The sequence below is a fragment of the Danio rerio genome, chromosome 6 (genome assembly GCF_049306965.1).
Source record: "Danio rerio strain Tuebingen ecotype United States chromosome 6, GRCz12tu, whole genome shotgun sequence".
In the NCBI taxonomy this organism is placed as follows: domain Eukaryota; kingdom Metazoa; phylum Chordata; class Actinopteri; order Cypriniformes; family Danionidae; genus Danio; species Danio rerio.
The window spans coordinates 20,441,548-20,462,864 of record NC_133181.1 but is presented as its reverse complement, the minus strand read 5'-3'; the positions used below and the strand labels follow the sequence as shown (position 1 = coordinate 20,462,864).

At 34.9% G+C, this 21,317-nt stretch overlaps 1 protein-coding gene across 4 annotated transcripts; it reads right to left on the bottom strand.

Moving 5' to 3' along the window:
- Nucleotides 1-777: 777 nt before the first annotated feature.
- thumpd3 (THUMP domain containing 3) lies at nucleotides 778-20,548 on the bottom strand. Of its 4 annotated transcripts, none has more exons than XM_073953067.1 (10): nucleotides 20,503-20,548; nucleotides 20,097-20,276; nucleotides 18,509-18,586; nucleotides 17,629-18,081; nucleotides 14,224-14,354; nucleotides 12,609-12,678; nucleotides 12,061-12,176; nucleotides 9,304-9,408; nucleotides 6,570-6,693; nucleotides 778-1,115 (listed from the first exon to the last, which is right to left on the bottom strand). In XM_073953067.1, the coding sequence occupies exons 2-10, from the start codon at nucleotides 20,271-20,273 to the stop codon at nucleotides 921-923; spliced, it is 1,449 nt and encodes a 482-aa protein (XP_073809168.1). In that variant the 5' UTR covers nucleotides 20,274-20,276; nucleotides 20,503-20,548; the 3' UTR covers nucleotides 778-920.
- Nucleotides 20,549-21,317: the final 769 nt, after the last annotated feature.

Here is a 21,317-nt window from a genome sequence, read left to right as displayed (position 1 = left end):
AAATAAGTTTACAAGATATTACCATTCGTCATAATGTGATGGCAATTAGTTGGAGTAAAATTGGTATAAATCATCTTTACGCTTTATGGAATTTTTCTTTTACACAGAGAAATAAATTTAAAAATGCATGTACATCTGTTGTATTATGATGACTGTAACTACCTACTCGAAGCCTGTGCACATTCATTACTACAGGCATTTGATTAGCCAAGGACAAAAAATTAAGGAAAGATGAAGCCAAGAATTTCCATATTACAAATTATCTATAATAAATAATTGTTTTCCTTAAATTACAGTAGGCCACATAAAATAAAAAACCTTTCTAATTATTTAGTTTTAAGTTTTAATTTTTGTTTCCTCAATTAAAATGTTTGGAGGTTTAATAGTCCACTAAATAATTTTTTTATTAAACAGTGTATAAATTTGATGCTGATGTTAAATAGAATCAACAAATGGCATCACTTTCCTACTTTTACTTACTTAAAATGAATTTCATTAGCCTGCATATCAGAGCAGCTCTTCAGTGTTCTCGTTGTAAGACTATGCATCGCTGTTTTATATACACACTGACAAAAGAAAATATGGAAATCTGTAATTCTAATGAAAAATAACATCCCTTACTGATGTCCTAAATGAACCAAACATATTGTTGTCCAGTTGGATTACAAAGATGATCCTTATAAAGCCTCTCAACTACCAATCACTACTGAACGATAAAGTAAAAGATGACAAGCACAATCTAAAGTTCATAAATAAATAAAAAAAACTGCCTCAGAATGAAGAAACATTGGAAGAACATTTTATTATCTTAAACTCTAGACATCCAAATATATCTCAAGTTAATCATGAAAAACAACAACTAAAACAAAACCTCAGGGATTTGACTAACTTAAGAAAAAAGAGAATTTGCCTGTCAGTTTTCAGACAGACAGACTCGCATCACCCAGATTCTCCTTTTGTGCTTCTGTTGCTGTATGAGGCTCCGTTTTATCTCCTGAACTTATGCCAAAAATGACATTCGTTCTTTTGAGCACAAAAACGCCAGCATGCAGTCCTCCCACATTCACCCAAACAGTGTGTAGTTTTTTCCACAGTCCTCCCATCTGCAGCAGAGCCTACAAATGACAGTACAAGTAAATATTTATGTGGTTATTTTGATCTTCACGTTGATTTTATAGAAGAAAACAAAGTAAGACTTCACAATAGAGATTTAACTGTAGTATTGTTTATTATTTTCAATATGTCCTTTTTTAAAATCAAAATTCTGTAAATAGTAGTGCACTTGGAACTAAACATCAACAAACACTGATAAATAATTTAATTGTATAATTAAAAAATAATAAATAAAGGAACACTTGATAATAAAACCACATTTTTACAAAGAATCTAAAGTCAAACATTTGATTTGAACCATTTTTGAATCCATTTATTTTTGTTCTGATGGGGTCACATTTAGCTTAGCCTAGCACAATGAATTAAATCAGATTTGACCATTGTCTGGTTTAATAATGATGACAATCTTCAATTGAACCTTCAATCTTCACCTCTTACATGAGACTGAGGAAACAATGGTGTTTGACATTCACGGTATGGTCATTTCTATGTGCTGGACTCTTATTAATCAGCTATTCGGGCAAATTAATTTATTAGATGGCACCTTTAAACCTAAACTAATCATTAATAAGCTACAAAAGGTTTAAGCCAAGTACAAGTGTTCGTAGTGAGCTGTGTTTGCAATAGGTGTGTTCAACTTCATGAAGTGCAGTCTTAAATCAGTGCTTGCCAGTTAGAAAATTTGTCCGGCCATGTGACTGTCACATGTGGAATCAAAAAACCACGACAGTGCTACAAAATCAGACGACTTATTCAGCTGGTGCAACATCTGAAAAGTGACTGCAGGAACTGCAATATTACACTGATATTACACGATTGGCTGGATTCACCGCATGACAACAATCACATGTGTTTCGGATTTATTATCGGACACATTTCCAAACAAACTATTTTCTTTTTATGCCATTAATATTTTGTACACGTTGCTTTGAATTTCTCTAGTCTGGCTCACAGCACCAAACTTTTGTGAAATTCTTAAACGAGCCCAAAAAAACAGGGAGAACTTTTAGTATCTTCAAAGCAGAATCCTTTTATTAAGAAGAACTCAGCGTGGCTGTGGCGTCATCGAAAGAGACTCTCAATTGGTACAACAGAACAGACCCTCAGTTTATATACATTTGATACATGTAGGTGGGGACAGTCATGGTGGGGACCAGGGATGCAACAATACAGTTAGCCCACGATTTAATACATACCTCGGTTTTTTAACACTGTTTTCGGTTCGGTTCTCATGGCTTGACACATGTTTTTTTTATTCTTTAGGCAATAGGAACAGTAAGAGGTTAAGGAGAAAAAAATAAAATCGATTTATTGCAATACTCATTTTGTTTCACTTAAAAGCCAAGAAAAGTACACTAGTTCCTATTTTTTAATAAAAAAATAACACTGAAATCTCAAACATACATATTTGTACTTAAGTAAACATAAATAAACCATCTTAATTATCTCGGTGCTGAAAAAATGCGAGACTGTAGTCTGTAACGCGCATCGAGTGCTTTTATAAAATGACAAAAGCCCACATCTCCCATCACTGCAAACGGCTGCAAATCTTTAGCAATGAACACCTGCACTGCCTTTGGTATTTTTATGTGTCTCTCAGAACCAGTTGGCTATGTTTGCTTGAAAGATTCAGCGAGTGATTGTTGCTATTTGGAGGACTTTATTACCTTCTCTGCTATCCTGCCATCAGACAGTGATATTGCTGGGTGATGGTGTTGCAGATGTGCAGTCATGGTTATGCGTGTAAAAAAATGCTTGCACACAGTTATTCTTTGTTCACGTTTTTTCGGCAACACCGAAATGTCCTCACACTGCAGATTTGAAAGACGCCAGCCTTCACCACCACTCGCAATGTTAAAGTGTGGAATGATGGTCAAGCGCCCCCTATCTTTAGAGTATAGTGATTGGATATTTACTCGTGAAGAGGAGTTTCCTCATCTCAGCTCATGGATTTAGAGGCACACACAGTCATTTCGGGGAGATATAAAATGCACATAAATTATTTAAACGCAAAACTGAGAAAATCGCAATTCACAAGTGCGTATTGAACCGTAGAGGTCGTACCGCAAGGTTCAATATTATATCCCTAGTGCATCCCTAGTGGGGACAGTCAAACAAAGCATGCAAATAAAGTGTTGTTGTCGGCAGGGTAACATGCCTTTCCAGGCCCGATCTCATCAGCACATAAGTACCAATTCATGAAACATTTTAGCATTTAAACAGTGTGCAAATGATGTTCTGGAGACAGAGAAGACAATAGATACAGCTGTGCTTTAAAACTGATCATTTGCATTACTTTGGAGACAGTCAAGGCTCAGGAGACCAAGACATTTTAAGGTCTGTCTCATACTTAAAACAACTTTTCAGTTATATATAGATAATATAAATTTATATTCCCACAACGTCATGTTTATTAAAAGACTCCAAGTATTTTACTGCAGCCATCATCTTTTTTTTAAATAATTTGTTTATAAAGGCTAGATTGTTTGCAAAGGTATATTTTCGACCATTTCCATACAGACCATTTAATGTATTCAGCTCCATAAATGATTTAAATTATATTTAAGTAATTAACCAAATATCAACTCAAATAACCAAATATCAACTCTTATAGACTTGTAATATAAGAGTAATGGTTGATCATGCCACAAATAATTATTTTAGAAATTAGTCTAAATAAATTTCTAAAATAATGCATATATTCATAAAAGAAATTTATCCTCTCAAGGCGTTTATAAATGGATATACTGTATATTGCTGTCTGCAAAATTTGTACTAAAATGGTAGCTCACTTATTTTTGGAAATAAGCTCACTTATTTTTGGAAATTCTTGTTCAATCCTTTTGGATTATTGTCATACTTTCATTATCCAAAATTATTTCAATTATTTATATTACTTGATAGGTTCGTGTGGGTTTCCTTCACATGTTCCAGTATACCCAACAGTCCAAAGACATACGGTACAGGTGAACTGGGTAGGCTAAATTGACCCTTCGCTAAGCCACACCCAAAAACCGCCACCCACCAATCGTGGCTTAGCAACTGTAGCTACGCGCAGGGGCTTTGTCAAGCTTTCGAGAAAGTTTGGACGGGATGGTGGAATTTTTATCCTATTCAAAACCTAAAACCCGAGAGGAGAAATGCCAGCGTGGATCAAACTGTGTGAGGGGCGCTAAAAAAGTTGGTTTTGTTTTGATATTTCTGACACATTCGTAATAGGCCGACGGCAATAACTCACACACCTCTTACCCTAAACAGATCTAAACTCTTGTGTTTCCTACAGAATTACAAAGCTGGGTATGTTTCACAGCTGTCTTATTCCTTTTTTTCCGCTTGATATTGTGAGTAACGCTCCGTTTAAGCCTTCGCCATAATGTTAGTAACTTATTCATACTAATAGCGAATAGGTCATAATGACATGAGTTATCGATCCGGAAAATACGATTCTGCTAATCTGTTGCTAACTTTACTGAACTTCATATTTCCATCTATTTCAAGCTACGAATATTTGAAATTACAAATCAACAGAACAAAACCGAGATATGATCACAAACTGAGCACTTGCAATCAATATACTTTACCAGCAGCTGTTTTTTATTCATTTATAAAGAGCACACAAACATACTGACAGTTATAGGTAACTCACTGTACATTTTTATGGGTCAATGATGCTAATATTTGGCACAAATCCATCAGTTTCCCCTTTCTGGCTGTTTCTATGAATGAACTATGTAAAAGCAGTGTCCATGCGTGTGTCCTCGTCGGTTTGTAGCGCTATATTTCATTGCACAACAATTAATCTACCACGCGTTTTGGCTAAAAAGAGAGAAATCACAATTTCATTAGTTATAACCTGCTAAGCATGAGCTAAGCTGCTGAATAGTTAGCGTATGAGGCGGCTAGGCTAAGTAGCTTCAATTTTGATTGAATTATCGGTTGCCTATTATGTGGTGAATATACCCCTGTATTGCATACTGCAGTCCTTTTTTGTCTGACTTTCTCGGGTATCTCACCTGTTCGCCAAAAATGACATTATATCCCTGGCAATGTCTGACACCGGTGCACACACATTGAAAAAGCTGTTGCAGGCACGAAAGCTTGACAGGCATAGCAGAAGTAACTAAGGAGGGCGGGGCTTAGAGAAGGGTCCATTGTCCTTTGTGAATGAGTGTGTATGGATGTTTCCCAGAGATGGGTTGCAGGTGTAAGATCATCCGCTGCGTAAAACATATGCTGGATATGTTCACAGTTCATTCCGTTGTGGTGACTTCAGATTAATAAATGGACGAAGCCAAAAAGAAAATGAATGAATTTATAAATATATAATGCAAGTTTTTGTATAAACCTCATTATTTATTGGAAAATATATTATCCATAAATTTAAATAAATGTAAAGCCCTTTGTAGCACATTCAAACAAGAACTGGAACAGTATTAACATATCATTCATCATTTAGTAGCATAAAGAGTGTTTAACTCCTAGAATTTCTGCTTATTGCTTAGTTTACTAGACCTATTCATTGATGTTTAGTTCCTTTTCATGTACCCTCTTCCAGTTTCCCCTCATTTTTCTGATTATACTTTTGTTATAGCCTACTTAACTGTAATTAATATTTGTAACTCTTTTGTTTTTGTTGCAATAAATAAATAAATCAATAAATCATGCTATGTGATCTGGCATCATACAGCAAACTACGAGCCCTGAAGTGTCCGAGCTGATGGGCTCATTTTCAACTCTGCTCCGCCTGTGCTCGGCTAATCTCGTTGATTTCTGACTGCAGCTGTGCTTCATGTAGAATGCACCTATTGATTTTATGAGATATCATTTTCAGAATTGTAATGAATGTAAACACATTTACAAGGCAGAAATAAACACAGCTGTTGAAGCTAAAGTTTAAGGAGCTGACTTAAAGAAAATATTAGTGCAAATGAATCAACTCATTTTAATAATAAAAAATGAACAAATCTTTGGTGAAAATGCAAAAAATTTAAATTGATAAATTAGAAAAATACTCTTAAAAATAAATAGCAATTATCTAAATAACAAGCACTGTTTTCAAATAAACTGTATTCTTTGTTGGTTGAATAATCTATGCTAAGCTAAGCTAAAAGTTCTCAAAAAAGACCCAATGATAGGCTCAATGGATTCAAAACTGGTAAAACTCAATTGTTTACACCTAAGAGAATTATAAAATGAGCCTATTCTCAAAAAAGTTAAGTGGTACTCATTGTTAGTTTACAGTATGTTGTTTAATACATCACATAATGCTAGCAAATAATACCTCATTGAAAGGTAATTATGTTACGAGATTCCTAATTCATTGAAACTAACTAAAAATATCTGCAATTCATGAAAAGGCCAGGAAATACAACATTAAAAAATGTCATTAAAAAAAGAAAAAAAAAAGAACTGCACTCCCAAGAATAATCATTTCGAAGAAGTCAAAGTAGCCATACCTTTGTGAAGCACTTTTTATCCTGAGTCAGCAAAGCAGCTTTTCCTGTTCCTGGTTTACAAACTCGAGCCATTTCTCGAAGACATAAAGGGTATAACTCCCAGTTCTTCTTCCTGGACCCCACTCTTTAATAAAGCACACAGACAACAAACAGTTAAGTCAGTTTATGGACAGATTGTTAAAAATAGAATAACTGATGGCAGCAAAACAATTACACATTTTTATGCTTGAGGCAAACTACAATGACTTACTAGGGATGCTCATTTTGGTTAATTTTGCCAACCGACAACCACCAAATATTAACCGTTAACTGGTCAGATTAATATTAAATTATTATTTCATTTAAAAAAAAATTGACATGTCTAATTTGTGTCTGACACATTAAATATTGCATTTTAAAACACTGATTCATTTTAACATGCGAACATATTAACAACAGAACATAACAACAGCATCTTCACGCACCTGCAGTGTTTGCAACAGCCTCGAACAAAAAGAATAAACTAAATAAAAGAATAAAATAACTAGGCCTGCCCTAGAAATTTTTCATTTAAATTACATGTTTAGATTACAAAACCAAAACACTGACTGAATCCTTTTTGAGAACAAGCATAGGCTGTTTTTTTCTCCATCATGTTTTTGTTCTTCCATCAAATAAAAAGAGCAGGCTACCTCAAATCTATTGCTCCATGGAAAATACAATTTCAATAGAATCCATTATTTTAAAGATTATGGGCTCTATTTTGACGGTCCATGCGCAAAACGGAAAGCGCAGGGCGCAAACGCTTTCAGGGCGTGTCAGAATCTATATCTGCTAATTTAAGGATGGGAAAACCCGCTTTGCGCCGTGGCACATGGTCTAAAAGGGTTGAGTTTATTTTCTTAACGAGTTATAGGTGTGTTTTGAGAATAAACCAATCAGAGTCTCATCTCCCATTCCCTTTAGGAGCCAGCTGCGTCGCGCCATAAGCGCATTTGCTATTTACATGAAAGTAAGTGTAAGTGGAGAGTAAGTGGACGTGGAAAAACTGAGCATTTCCCAAGCAAACAGTTAACAGTTTTTTTAAACAGAAAACAGTTAAACAGAGCATCTACCGCGCAAGAATGAGAGATAATCAATCTACTTTCACTTTCGCTCTCGTGGATAGGGAAACCTTTACGCACAGACATCAATTGGCCTATAAATAATTAATTTTGTTTGTTAAGCGCAAAGATTTGGTTCAAAACTATTTTATAAATTCAGTTCTAATTTCCAGCATATGAATAAATGAACAATAAAAACGAAGTGTGCTAAAAAAACTGAGTTATATCCTAATACACATGCTGTGCCCCATATGGTCTAAAACCTGCAGGTGGGCAATATAAGCTTGTTTTTAATAAAACAAATATAAATATGGATATAATAAATAATACTGCTAATAATAATAACATTATACAAAAGCAAATTGTAATGAATAAACTGAAAAAGCCTCCCGAGATGAAGAAGACATAAAAGCAGTGGTTTAAATATTTATGTAGGCTAGAAAATAATATGTTTTGTAATATTTTAATCCTATATATTTATCCTATATATATATTCTTATTATAGCATATATATAGGCCTACCCTTAATATGTAAAATATTTGCGTATTGCTCTACATCTTGTGTGTAGGCTATTAAGCAGTGTGTAAGCGAGGCGCAACTCTGCGCTAAAGTTTTGACCGGGTTTGTTTTGGTCTAATGAAAAATCTATTATAGTTTCTCAAAATAGCAACGCACCAGTAGTGCGCCTCAGAACGCCTGCCTTTTGACACACATATGGCACATATGAGCGCAAATGCATTTGCTATTTAAACAGCGTGGTGCAAGGCCTCAAAACGACTCTTGCGCCAAGCTGAAACTAGCAAACAAGTATTGCGCCGCGCCTTGCGCTGGGTGTATGATAGGGCCCAATGTCTTGAGCATCATTTTACCTTAGAGATTGCGTGCTTTTATTTCCTCTCTCACTCGCGGTTCATGTGCGCATGCTGCGTGTGATGAAAGACAATGACAAGGAGCGCATATGTTGACTTTGTGTAAAGCATAGGCTACTATAGCATATAACACTTTTGTTGTTTTCATATGATATTGCATTAATTTGCATACATGTTTAATAAGCTATAAAATAAAAGTCTCAGTTTGGTGAGGAGTTATAATTGTACAAAAATCTTTAGATTTGTTTGAGTCATAGATTATGTAGGCTATTTTAAGTGGATATTTAATAAGAACTATTAATAACTGTAATTTTACAAATGAAAAAAGGTTGGTTTGTTGATTGTACACTAAATCATCACAACTATAGCCTACTTGTTGTGGTCATGAGCGATGCCGGAGTGTGCTCTGATGGAGAGATAATCCAGACTCTCCAAATTGGGGCTGGCTTGTTTCCAAAGCAGAGGCAATCAACATCAGCACTGTTTGGCATCAACTCGTCTGTCAAACTGTGACCAGCAAAATTCTACTTTCATTTGGCTTCTTCAGCAAAATATGTATGTAGTATGTTGTGATTTAATAGATATGTGTTGCACATTTATGCAGCCAATTAAAATATTAACTAATATTTTTTAATTACTTAACTGATACCATTAAGCGGTTAAAACGCACTCTTTCAGTTATTGGTGAATCGGTTATTATGAGCATTTCGATGACCTGCAATGTTTTATACTATACATAATTATTGTACAATTGTTTTACAGCTACTTAAGTCTGTCAGTACCTCTTTCCAAAAGGCATGTCAGTGATGATGATGTCCACTGAACTGCTTCTCATGGGCAAATTGCACAAGTCCCACTGCACAATGTCTAAGGGCAAGCCCGAGGGGCTATAAAAAGAACATAAGACATAGCAAGCACTTCAACTTTTTTTTCATTGTGACACAATAAAATTTAAGTCTATCAGAATAATTGTTAATAAATAAAAGGATTTAAGTAATAAAAAGATATAAAAAGTAATAAAAAAAAAGAAAAGAAAAAAAAAGGTATTGTCTTTTTCAGTATTTAAGTTTATTTCTTTTATGAAATCCTTTTTGTTCATTCCTACAGAATACCTACCCATTTAAATAAGTATCTAATGAAATATAAACACTCACTGGCCACTTTATTAGGTACACTAGGTACATCATACTAATGTGATGGTCATGTCGTTTATTAGGCAAATACTTTGTTGATGCCATAAGAGAATGGCCAGACTGGTTCGAGCTGATAAAAAGGCAACAGTAACTCAAATAACCACTAGTTACAATCCAGGTATGCAGAGGAGCATCTCTGAACGCACAACTCGTCGAATCTTGAGGCAGATGGGCTACAGCAGCAAAAGACCACACCTGGTGCCACTTTTGTCAGCTAAGAACAGAAAACTGAGGCTACAATTAGCAAAGGCTCACCAAAATTGGACAACAGAAGATTGGAAAAACGTTGCCTGCTGATGAGTCTCTTTTCTGCTGCGACATTCGGACAGTCAGAATTTGGCGTCAACAACGTGGAAGCATGGATCCATCCTGCCTAGTCTCAATGGTTCAAGTAGGTGGTGGTGGTGTAATGGTCTTGGTACACTTTGGGCCCATTAGTACCCATTGAGCATTGGGTCAACACCACAGCCAAACTGAGGCCCCGTTTACACTAATGCGTTTTAGTTTGAAAAAGCATAAGTTTTGCAACGGTTACGCCAACCGTCCACACTACGCCGGAGTTCTCGAGCGCCGAAAACGGAGCGTTTCGAAAACGCTGGAGAGGTCATTTTCATTCTGAAACGCTGCTGCTCCGTCTCAGTGTGAATGATGGAAAACGGAGACATCTGAAAACGGAGGCGGGGCTGCAGACATTCGCCTCTCTGATTGGGGCTTTTCCTGAATATTAAGTAGCCTAACACACACAGTTCAGTCCTGCATTCTCTCCTTGTAAGTTCAGACTTCGCAAGTTTGATCAAGGCTGCAGTCTTTTCTTCTCAGTTTGATATGGAAAACAGACTACAGAGGACACAGGTAAATCTTCAAAGGGAACAGTGTACTTTATTACTTTATTCACATCACTCTGGCAACGTTGTTTCACTTTCTCAACAATAAAATGTAAACATGATTTAAGGAACTGTCTATTTTCATTTTAATATTAGCAACTTAGACAGCAGAAATGTTGAGGCGCCGTGCTGCATATATAAGCGTCATTTTCACTGTGTGGATATTTATAACAAAACGAAGCCGATAACAACTGCCTCCTTTCAATTTCAGTGAAAATACGAAACATACCCTCTCTTTTGCTGAATATCAGTTTTAATAATCGATAATGACTATTATAAAAGTATAACATACAATAAGTTTATACATTATAGGAAATAAAGGCAAGCGATCAGTCAATATGCAGAATAGGCTACGTGGTTACATTAATCATTAACTTATCTTTGCGCTCAGCCAAAACACGTTACCTGAGAAAAAGTAATAGATTCCAATGACCAAAGTCAGGGAATATGTCGTTAGATAAAGACAACAAGATGAATGAAATATCAGGTTTAATAAATATAGTGAGATTAGATCCAGCGGGAGATGCTTGATGAGAAGTCCGACTAGCAGAGCTCTCATCTGGGTAGATGGGCTGCAGTGCTTGCCCGAGAGTGTCTGTGTGGTCACGTGATGTGCGTTTTCAGCGTTTTGGTGTGGACGGAGAGCAGTTCAGAAACGCTGGGTAAAACGCGAGTGTGGACGCGGATCGTTTTCATTCTAAAACGCCGTTTTAAAACTAAAACGCACTAGTGTAAACGGGGCCTGAGTATTGTTGCGGACCATGTCCATCCCTTTTCAACCACAGTCTACCCATCTTCTGATGGCTACTTCCAGCAGGATAACGCGCCATGTCATAAAGCGTGAATCATCTCAGACTGGTTTCTTGAACATGACAATGGGTTCACTGTACTCAAATGGTCTACACAGTCACCAGACCTCAATCCGATAGAGCACCTTCGGGATATGGTGGAATGGGAGATTCGCATTATGGATGTGCAGCCAACAAATCTGCAGCGACTGTGTGATGCTATCATGTTAATGTGGACCAAAATCTGAGGAATATTTCTAGTACCTTGTTGAATCTATGCCACAAAGTATTAGGACAGTTCTGAAGGCAAAAGTAAGATGCATCTAATAAGGTGACCAGTAATATATATTGTTACCATGAAAAAAAAAACTCACACCATGAAATTTTGGACATATACTACGCACAAAAATATAATGTACCCATGTATTATGGAAAAGGAGATAGAAAAACAAAGTAAATGTTGCCTTTACATTTAACTGGGCCAAAAAAGATATAGATCTACTAAATTTACTGAACGCTAAGGACATATATAAAAAGCACTAATGAAAATATCAAACTATTTAAGTTAAAAAAATTTAAATAAGAAATATAGTATTATTATAATAAGAATAATACTAAAACAACACTTACAAAATGATTCCAAAAAGTTTACAGGACACGATCAAAAGCCTCACCTTCCTCCATCCTGTGTTTTCTTCAGAATGTGCTTGATATTGTTGACTGATCGGCTGACTGCTGTGCCGTTGTTGTCTCCAGCTATAAAGAATGAATTCTGCCATTCCATAGCTCCCTAAAACAAAGATTTTTGATAATATTTCAGACACAGAAGTATAATGACAGAAGGAAAAGAGAGTTTTGAATTTATTGGCACATCAGCTTCTCTCATGGCAAAACCAGATCAAATTTACATTTTATAAATCTCACTTTTCTACAATAAAAAACTATAATGACAAAAAGATATCAACAGCACTACATAAGCTAAAATACATTAGATAAAATCTTATGTTTTTAAGGTTTACTGTTTACTTTGATAAAAAATTGTAGTTTTTGAATTTATTTAAAAAAAATATTTCCTTTAAAGACTCTCCAGACAAAAATCATTGTCTGATTACATTTAAAATAGGCCATTCCAAAAGTATATGTTTAACACTTTAGTTTCTGTTTATAATGACAGAGGACTACATGCAAATTCGTTGATCACTTTAGTCAGAATTCTACAAACCTCCAAAGGTATAGCTCCTGTTCCACACATGGGATCTACAATCACATCTGAAACCTGTGGCTTGCAAAGTCTGAGAAGTAAAAAAAATCAGTCGTTATAGTCATAGATATAATTGTTTGTAAAGTTTTACAAAAATGATTACTTCTCCCAATTCTGTTATTACTTACTAACCCTCATGTCTTTCCAATCCCCTGAGACCTTCATTGATTCATTGTCAGAACATAAATTAAGATATTTAGAGTTCTCATAATCCAGACAACAATGATCCCAAGTTGTTTAAAGTCCTGAAAAGGAACCGAAAACATTGTCAAAACATTCCATGTGTCTTCAGTGTTTTAACTGTCATCATGTGAAGCTCAAAGAACACTTGTGAGAAAAAAAAGCCAAATAACTTTGTTTGCCAATGTCTTCTACATAAGATCAGGTAGCAGGTTGTGCTGCAGACTCTAATGGCAATAAATCGTAAATGCACACCCAGGACCTGTCGTGGGAGAAAAAAATAGGGGCAAACAAATTCATATTTACATTTGTTGTTGTTGTTTGTCGCACAAAAGTGTTCTTGGAGCTTCAAATGATCACAATGGAGCCAACACACAAGTCACATTGAATGTTTTGACTTTTCTGGTTCCCTTTCTAAACTTTGAATGATATGGGGCAGTTCCTGTCTATGGAGGATGAGGAATTTCTCAGATTTGATCTAAAATATCTCAATTTATGTTCTGAAGTTGTCTCAGAAGATTGAACCGAGATAATTTTTAGGTAAACTAAGCCTTTAAAAGCTTTTATATCCTTGAATGCCTCCTCAAATGTGTCGTTTTGGATAAAAGTGTCTGCTATATGACTAATTGTAAATAAATGAACAAGACACAAAGTCAAAACCCCTTTAAAAGAGTTAATGCAATATTTATATCAATAAAAAAGACTAATGTTTTAAGCTGCAATGAATGATGCTGGTTGTTAACAAAAATTGTTGCTTGTGAGTGAACTATATGAATGTGTCCTTTCAATAATGACAAGATGCAAAAGACATACCAGTTTGGCATGTAGTAGAGTTTTGCTATAATTTGTACTCATAAAATGGTGTTTAGTGGTGTCTTTATATAGACAGGCTAATTATACTAACAGTAGTGGTTAAAAGCAAGAAAAATGCTTTTAACTTTTATCATTAAACTTTTATTTTCAAACATACTGATGTTACAGTAGGTTCATGTTGTTAATGACTTTCAAATCATATAGCAGCTTTGCTTAGATAGTAAAAGTTTAATATTTGCTAATACAAAGAAATCTTCTTATTCCAAAATATGCTGGAGATTGGCTGCTAAGGAAATACAAAAACAGCCAATCAATTTTTACTGCACTAGATGTATGCTTCCAGTGTATACCATAATGGCATGAGTGTTTTTGCTTGTCTGTGATGTATTTTTGCATTAGTAAAACCCATATTTTTTTATCAATAATTTTGTATGTTGAGTTTAAATAAGTTTTTATTGTAATACTTCCCTCTTAATATTCTTAAATTGCCTTAATACAACAATTGTAACTAAATGAAACGTTTGTCAATAAAATGTTCTGTCTGGCTGTTGATGGTGTGATGCTTTACAGGAATATCACTGACCTAAGCATACCATAAGCCAGTGTAGAGCGCAGAGTTGTGGGACCGAAGTGAGTGATGTTTCTCCTATGCAGACTCTCCACGGTAAGCGCAATGCCAACCACAACTTCATTATTGTGGATATTTAACAGCACCTAGTAAATAAGAGAAAAACTGAATTATTAGCCCTCCTGTTAAATTTGAGTTCTTTTATATATTCCCCAAAATTGTTAAACAGAGAGAAGAATTTTTTACCTCTTTCTAAACATAATAGTTTTAATAACTAATTTCTAAAAACTGTTTTCTTTTATCTTTGCCATGATGACAGTAAATAATATTTGACAACATATTTCCTAAGATATTAGTATTCAGCTTAAAGTGCAATTTAAAGGCACAAGGTTAATTAGATTAACTAGGCAAGTTATCGTAATTAGGCAAGTGTTTAGCTGTGTCTCATTTCAGAGGCTGCATCCTCCGCAGAATGCATTCCAAGGGCACTGCGTCATCGAAAGGCCGTCTCATTTAAAAAAAAATTTGAAGGCTTCTTCTAATGCAGCCACAAAATGTGTCCTTCGTTTTCAAGATAATGAAGGACACAAACAGTAGATCCTTTGCCGCCTCGAACATCGCAATATTAATTGCGCTCTGATAACGGTAGAAAGAAAACTTTGGATGAATTAGGTTTAGTTTACGTGCATATCTAAACACGTTAAAGAAGAAAAAGAGTATGAAATGTCTAACTAAGAGTGATTTTTTAGAGAGTTTACATTTTTATGGGTACATGTATGGATTAAAGAAAATATTTCGAGCTGCTGTAAACCTTGCTTTGCCTTCAGATCGCTTAAAATAAGTTTGAAAATAACTAAAATAAGGGCAGCTGTTATGGTTGCTAGATAACTAGATCCATCCTCTGTGGGCTAGATCGTCTCATTTCCAAATGCATTTGTTCGGCTTGTGTGGACTTCGAAGTACTCACCTTTAAAGACTGCATCCTTCAGAGGATGCAGCTATTGTATAACAGTGGTTTGTTCTGTAGACAATCGAAAAAATAAATGTATATTGCTTAAAGAGCGGGCAATGCGGTGGCGCAGTAGGTAGTGCTGTCGCCTCACAGCAAGAAGGTCGCTGGTTCGAGCCTTGGTTGGCGTTTCTGTGTGGACTGCATGTTCTCCCCACGTTCGCGTGGGTTTCCCCCGGGTGCTCCGGTTTTCCCCACAGTCCAAAGACATGCAGTACAGATAAACAGAGCAGGGTAAATTATCCGTAGTGTGAATGATTGTGTATGGATGTTTCCCAATAATGGGTTACAGCTGGAAGGGCATCTGCTGCATAAAAAATGTGCTGGATAAGTTGACTAAGACTAAGCCGAAAAGAAAATGAATGAACGAATGCATAAGGAGCAATAATAATATTGACCCTAAAATGTTTTTTTTTTATTAAACTGCCTTTATGCTAGCTTAAATAAAACAAATAAGAAAAATATTATAGAAAACACTGAAAAATTCCTTGCTTTATTAAAAATCATTTGGGAAGAAAAAAGTTAAATCGCATGAGCTAATAATTTTGACTTATAGTGATACAATCGCTATTTTCATTCACTATCACTAGCGTACATATTTTCTTAGGTCCTAAAATTGACCATAGTTGTTTATTTAAGCTGTGAATATTTCAACAAAAAAATTTTCACACACATTTTCAAACTTAATTCAATACTTCATATTCACCTTCCAGAATGCACTTGATGATGTATAATATTCAAAAGTTTCAAAAATTTGCTTTCATAAATTCAGTGGTTCAAATTTTAATATTAATGTTTTGGTCACACCTTTATCATAATGGATATTTAAAGTCTGCATGAAGTGGAAGCTGCAACCATTTTTCTTTTTCATATTCATATAGTTCCTAAAGAATCTGAAAATTGAGAAAACAGTGGGCGTGGCTTGTTATTCTACTGCAAGCTGATTGGATGAAGTAGGGATTTTTCATTTAGAAAAATCAGGAAAAGGGTTTTGGCGGAGTTGTAACAACCTAATAGACACCTCCTCCCTTACCATTTCTGTTTGTTGTCAAAACCGACAGTTGGAGGGGCACGGTTAACAATACCTCAGACAGACATTTAACTGAAAACAAACAGGAAATTAATTTTCAGATTACAAATTAAAATTACCAGGGTAAACTTTTTTTTCTTAATGACATGTACACATGAATTGTTCACCACAAAACTAGCAATGTGAGCTAACAAAATCAATACGGTAAGTTGATTTCAAGTGTACTTTTAACAGCACCCAGTAAATGGCAGAAAAACATACATTTTTTGATACAATAACTATTTTATAGTGGTGTTGTAATGGTTCACAAATCTCATGGTTCGGATCACATAATGTTTTTTTTTTTTTTTTTTGTCACAGATCATACCATTTTTCAGATCAGCCAAAAAGGCGAGGAGAAAAATGTAATTTGCTTTCTATTTGTTACAAAAACAGCACTGCAAGACACTTTTGGTTTTAAAAAACAGAACTTGGAACCTTTTATTTTATTTTAAAAAATAAAAGAAATAATCAGGTGAATAAAAATAAATTGTAAAATATTTAGTGCTGTGAAAAATTCACTAGTACTACTACTGTTGATGATAACACTAAATGTAGAAATCTAACATAATTTATTGCAAGACATATTCATTTTTAGTCTCATTTTCAATAAGTTATTCAGTTATTCACTCATAAAACCTCATGTTTCATTGCTAGATGTGTCATTTGTGAAGAATTATTATTCAGTTATTGATCAATTATTCAGACCTTTTGTTTAAATATGTAATTGCTATAAGTAATAAACTCAATTGCTGCCTACAACTTTAATTTTTGAGCACATGACAGTGGTTTTAATCTTTACAATAAACATCAGTGGTTTTATTTAAACTATAAACTGTTATCCCAGTACTGCTGGGTTATTTGACTGTTAGTAACTTTATAACTGACTCAAAAGACTTGATTTTTGCATTTTCAGATTTGAATGCAGCGATTCAAATGAATAAACAAATCACCATCATTTATAAATTATGTTGCGTGGTTGTTGAGATCGCGGTCTCTAAATGATTAATCTTGCAGCTTACACTGATTGCATTAATGCAGGCTAAACAAGTAGTGACAGAAAACACCATTAATGAAACCCACCACAACCAGAATATCCTACCACAACTTCTTCCGTCACCATTATATTTTAGAGGAAAGCCTAAATGCTTTCATACATGTGATTTGAATGACGCCAGGGGCGATCTCTCTGTTATTGTTACAAATTTAGGATTATTCTACCAGTAAAAAACTATATTAATCTGCGAATTACGAGTGTTCCTAACCATGGGTTGTGATCCGCTTCACCCCTAACTATTTTGGTAAAAAAAATAATAATAATTGCAGAATTTCTGAATCTCACCTCAACATCAAACTTAGTCATATCAGCTTTCCACTGAAAGAACTCCTGCACGGCTCCTCCAAAGTCTCGTGCAGCATCGTTTGAGGTGAAGCAGTGTTTGTCTCCAGCTCGGCTACAGGTCACTCGAAACTTAAGAGGCATCAGCTCTGAATCCTGATCTTGGGGTTCAGAAGGTTTGTCTTCTTCTGAGTCGTTTTCGAGATTAGGAGAAACATCTGCTTGGTTCTCTGTCACCTCTAGAGTCTCACAATTCTCCAAGAGCTCCTCTGGATCAGATGGGACAGTATCAGGGCATTTAGCGCTAACATTTTCACACTGATCTGACTTTGTGGGGTTGGGTCTTTTCCGACGTCCTTTCTTCTTTCTTATAGAATTGTTCAACTTCCAGACTTCTAAGGCATTGGTCCAAGGTAGCTTGGTGGCCAGTTCTTGCCAATCCAGTAGCACTTCCTCCTATTACAAATATCACACAATAAACGACTTTCAGTGCTAAAATGATAATATTGAGGCAAAAAAAAACATTTTCATGTGTCCACTGAATGACATTCACAGATTAGTGCATACATTACAGTACAAAACGGCATCAATACTAGTGATTTTTTTACAAGATTTTAAAGAAGACATTAAAAAGTATGTTTTTTTTTTTTTCTCAAACATTCCATCTTGTCTTTTACATCAATTTATTTACTGGTTTTCTATTAGTGTCAGAGAAATTTATCATGTTCTTAACATCACAATGCGATTTCATAACTACATAACATGAGAGTGGTGCCCTAGTTTTAAAACACTGAAAAAATTAACCTGCAAATATTTTTTATGTAAATTTTAAAATTCAAAATCTAGTTATTTACAAAAAACTACTACAAAACTGTGTACTTACCTTTGTGGCTTTAAATTGGTAATCTTCATATTCTTTTACCACAACAAACAGATTGTCTAGAGACTTGAGGTGATGTACCTTTAGAAATAAATACATGCATATGAAAACCATGGGACAAATTGAAGGCAATTAAACAGTAGAGCTTTCTTTCATGCAATTACACACAGAGTTTGAGTTTAGGGTTTTTGAGAATTTTCTTTGAGCAAAATCAGCATAAAAGTTGTTTGATATCAGAAATCAAAATGTAGTTCAAAAACAAAAAGGTTTCTGAGTCAGAATTATGATTTTTCTACTCAAAGCTGTACATGAAGTGGTATTTATGTTAATTACAATAGTACATGAAGATTAAAAAGCATCCATTACAATGAACTACCTTAAATCATTGGTTATATATTTCTATCTGTTTTTTTAAAATAGCTAAATAACAAAAATGCTTTGAATTTTAGTAGTTCCCATTCATTTCTCATAGGTGAAAGTTTTTTTCTCAGAATTGTTCAATCGAGTCCTGTTTTTGTGTGTCTGTTCAGATGGTAGATTTTAAAAAAGTAACAAAATACACTGAACTGCTCAGATAAAGAAAACTATTTTTCAAAAATCCTAAATAAAATGTAAGAATAAAAAAAATATCAAATAAATTTTTTCTCCCTAAAATTTATATGAGTGTTAAACAAGGATTCTTAAAAATCACATTGGTAAAAATGAATAGGAAAATTATTTACCAAATAAATACTGCTGAAATGTGGGTGGGCACTAATGCACTCTATTACTATGCAACAAGGATTTTAGGAAGTTATTACAGTAAATATACTAATAATGACATTACCAATATATATTTTTGTTTTATTTTATTTAATTTTCATATTTAATGGTTTGTAATTTACTCCTGATTCACCTAATATTTAGTTAGGTTGATTTAAGGGTTAATCTTTGTCCAAAAAATGAAAATTATGGTATTAAAATAGTTACCATCATATCATTCCAGCCCCCCTCAGACCACTGTTTGTCTTCAGAACATAAATTAAGATATTTTCCAGCAAAGGTCCAGAAAAAATAACAAAGATTTCATTTTATGCGCTCACAAAAGTATTCTTGTTGCGTCTTAATATTCCCATCGAACCACTAAGTACACATGTTGACTGTTTTGAGGATTTTTAGTACCTTTCTGGACAAGTCAGGACAAAATTCTCTCCATAATGATAAACTCCAAAGATAAACAAAGGTTTCAGTTATTGATAGAATTTTGAATTTTGGGGTGAACTAACTCTTTAATGGCCTTTCATTTTAATTATTTGGTTTAAAACGTCTTTAGAAGCCTCTTTTAAAAAGCATTATGTTTTGATTGAAGGATTTGTTGAGTTTTCTGTCCGTGCTGGCTGAAAAAAACATGAGCATTTATGCACTTACAAAGCAAAATACCACAACTTAGGGGAACATACCCAACAACACATGTGACACTGAATGAAGGCACATGTGGCCATGGCTAAAATCTCGTGTTGACTGACAGACAGACACTTACTTATGCTAACCTAAGAGCTTCGTTGTTGTTGTTGTTGCAAACTGACAGGTTGTGTGAAAGAAGGCGACTGACCTCAATGAGTTTATCAGTTGTTATATCGAAATAGATTCTTCCTCTGTTTTTGCTGACTCTAGCAGTGGCTCCGAGTTTCTCCTGAACCTCTTCTGCTGCCGTGAGCTCGAACCCCGTCGGGACAGTCGCTCCGATGGTCACAGTCTGATCAGTGTCCTGCATTATTAACACCCACATTCACTGCAACACAGAACATTAATCACAGTTAACTTACAACTGGCACTACTATCGGTTAAGTCTTCGTGATGATATGATTTACTCGCACTTCTCTACTTGCAACTTATCTAATTTATGTAAACATTTAAAAAGATTTAGCCATTGACTTAATGGACTTTACACAAAAATTAAAGTATCATTCAGTAGATCATAATAAAAACCCCAGAAAGAAACACGCAGCAGAAGTTACCTCATCTTCTTCTGATGTCATTACCAGTGGTTCACCAACTGACGTTACGGCATTACCGCCACCTACTGCTAACACGCTATCGGGCTTCAGGGAGTTTTTTTTTTTTTTTTTGCAAAAAAGTTGACAAGTTTGTAGCAATACTTGTTTACAATACAGAATATGAATTACATTGTCAATGAAAAAGATACAAGAGAAAGAAAGAAAGAAAGAAAGAAAGAAAGAAAGAAAGAAAGAAAGAAAGAAAGAAAGAAAGAAAGAAAGAAAGAAAGAAAGAAAGAAAGAAAGAGAAAAAAACATGTTATAAACTTGAGGGTAACACATTTAAGAATGAATTAAAGTACATTAATTAAAGTCAGGGTGATGCAGTGGCGCAGTAGGTAGTGCTGTCACCTCACAGCAAGAAGGTCACTGGTTCGAGCCTCGGCAGGGTCAGTTGGCATTTCAGTGTGGAGTTTGCATGTTCTCCCTGCGTTTGCGTGGGTTTCCTCCGGGTGCTCCAGTTTCCCCCACAGTCCAAAGACATGTGGTATAGGTGAATTGGGTAGGCTAAATTGTCTGTAGTGTATAAGTGTGAATGAGTGGGGATGTTTCACAGAGATGGATTGCAACTGGAAGGGCATCCACTGCGTAAAACATATGCTCGTTGACGGTTCATTGCGCTGTGGCAACCCTGGAATAATAAAGGGACTAAGCTGAAAAAAAAATATGAATGAATGAACGAATGATAATTAAAGTCAGTACAAAATGAAATAGTTCTGTTTACTTTCATATTTTTAGATAATGAAATTAAATGTAAATAATGACTAAATTCTTGC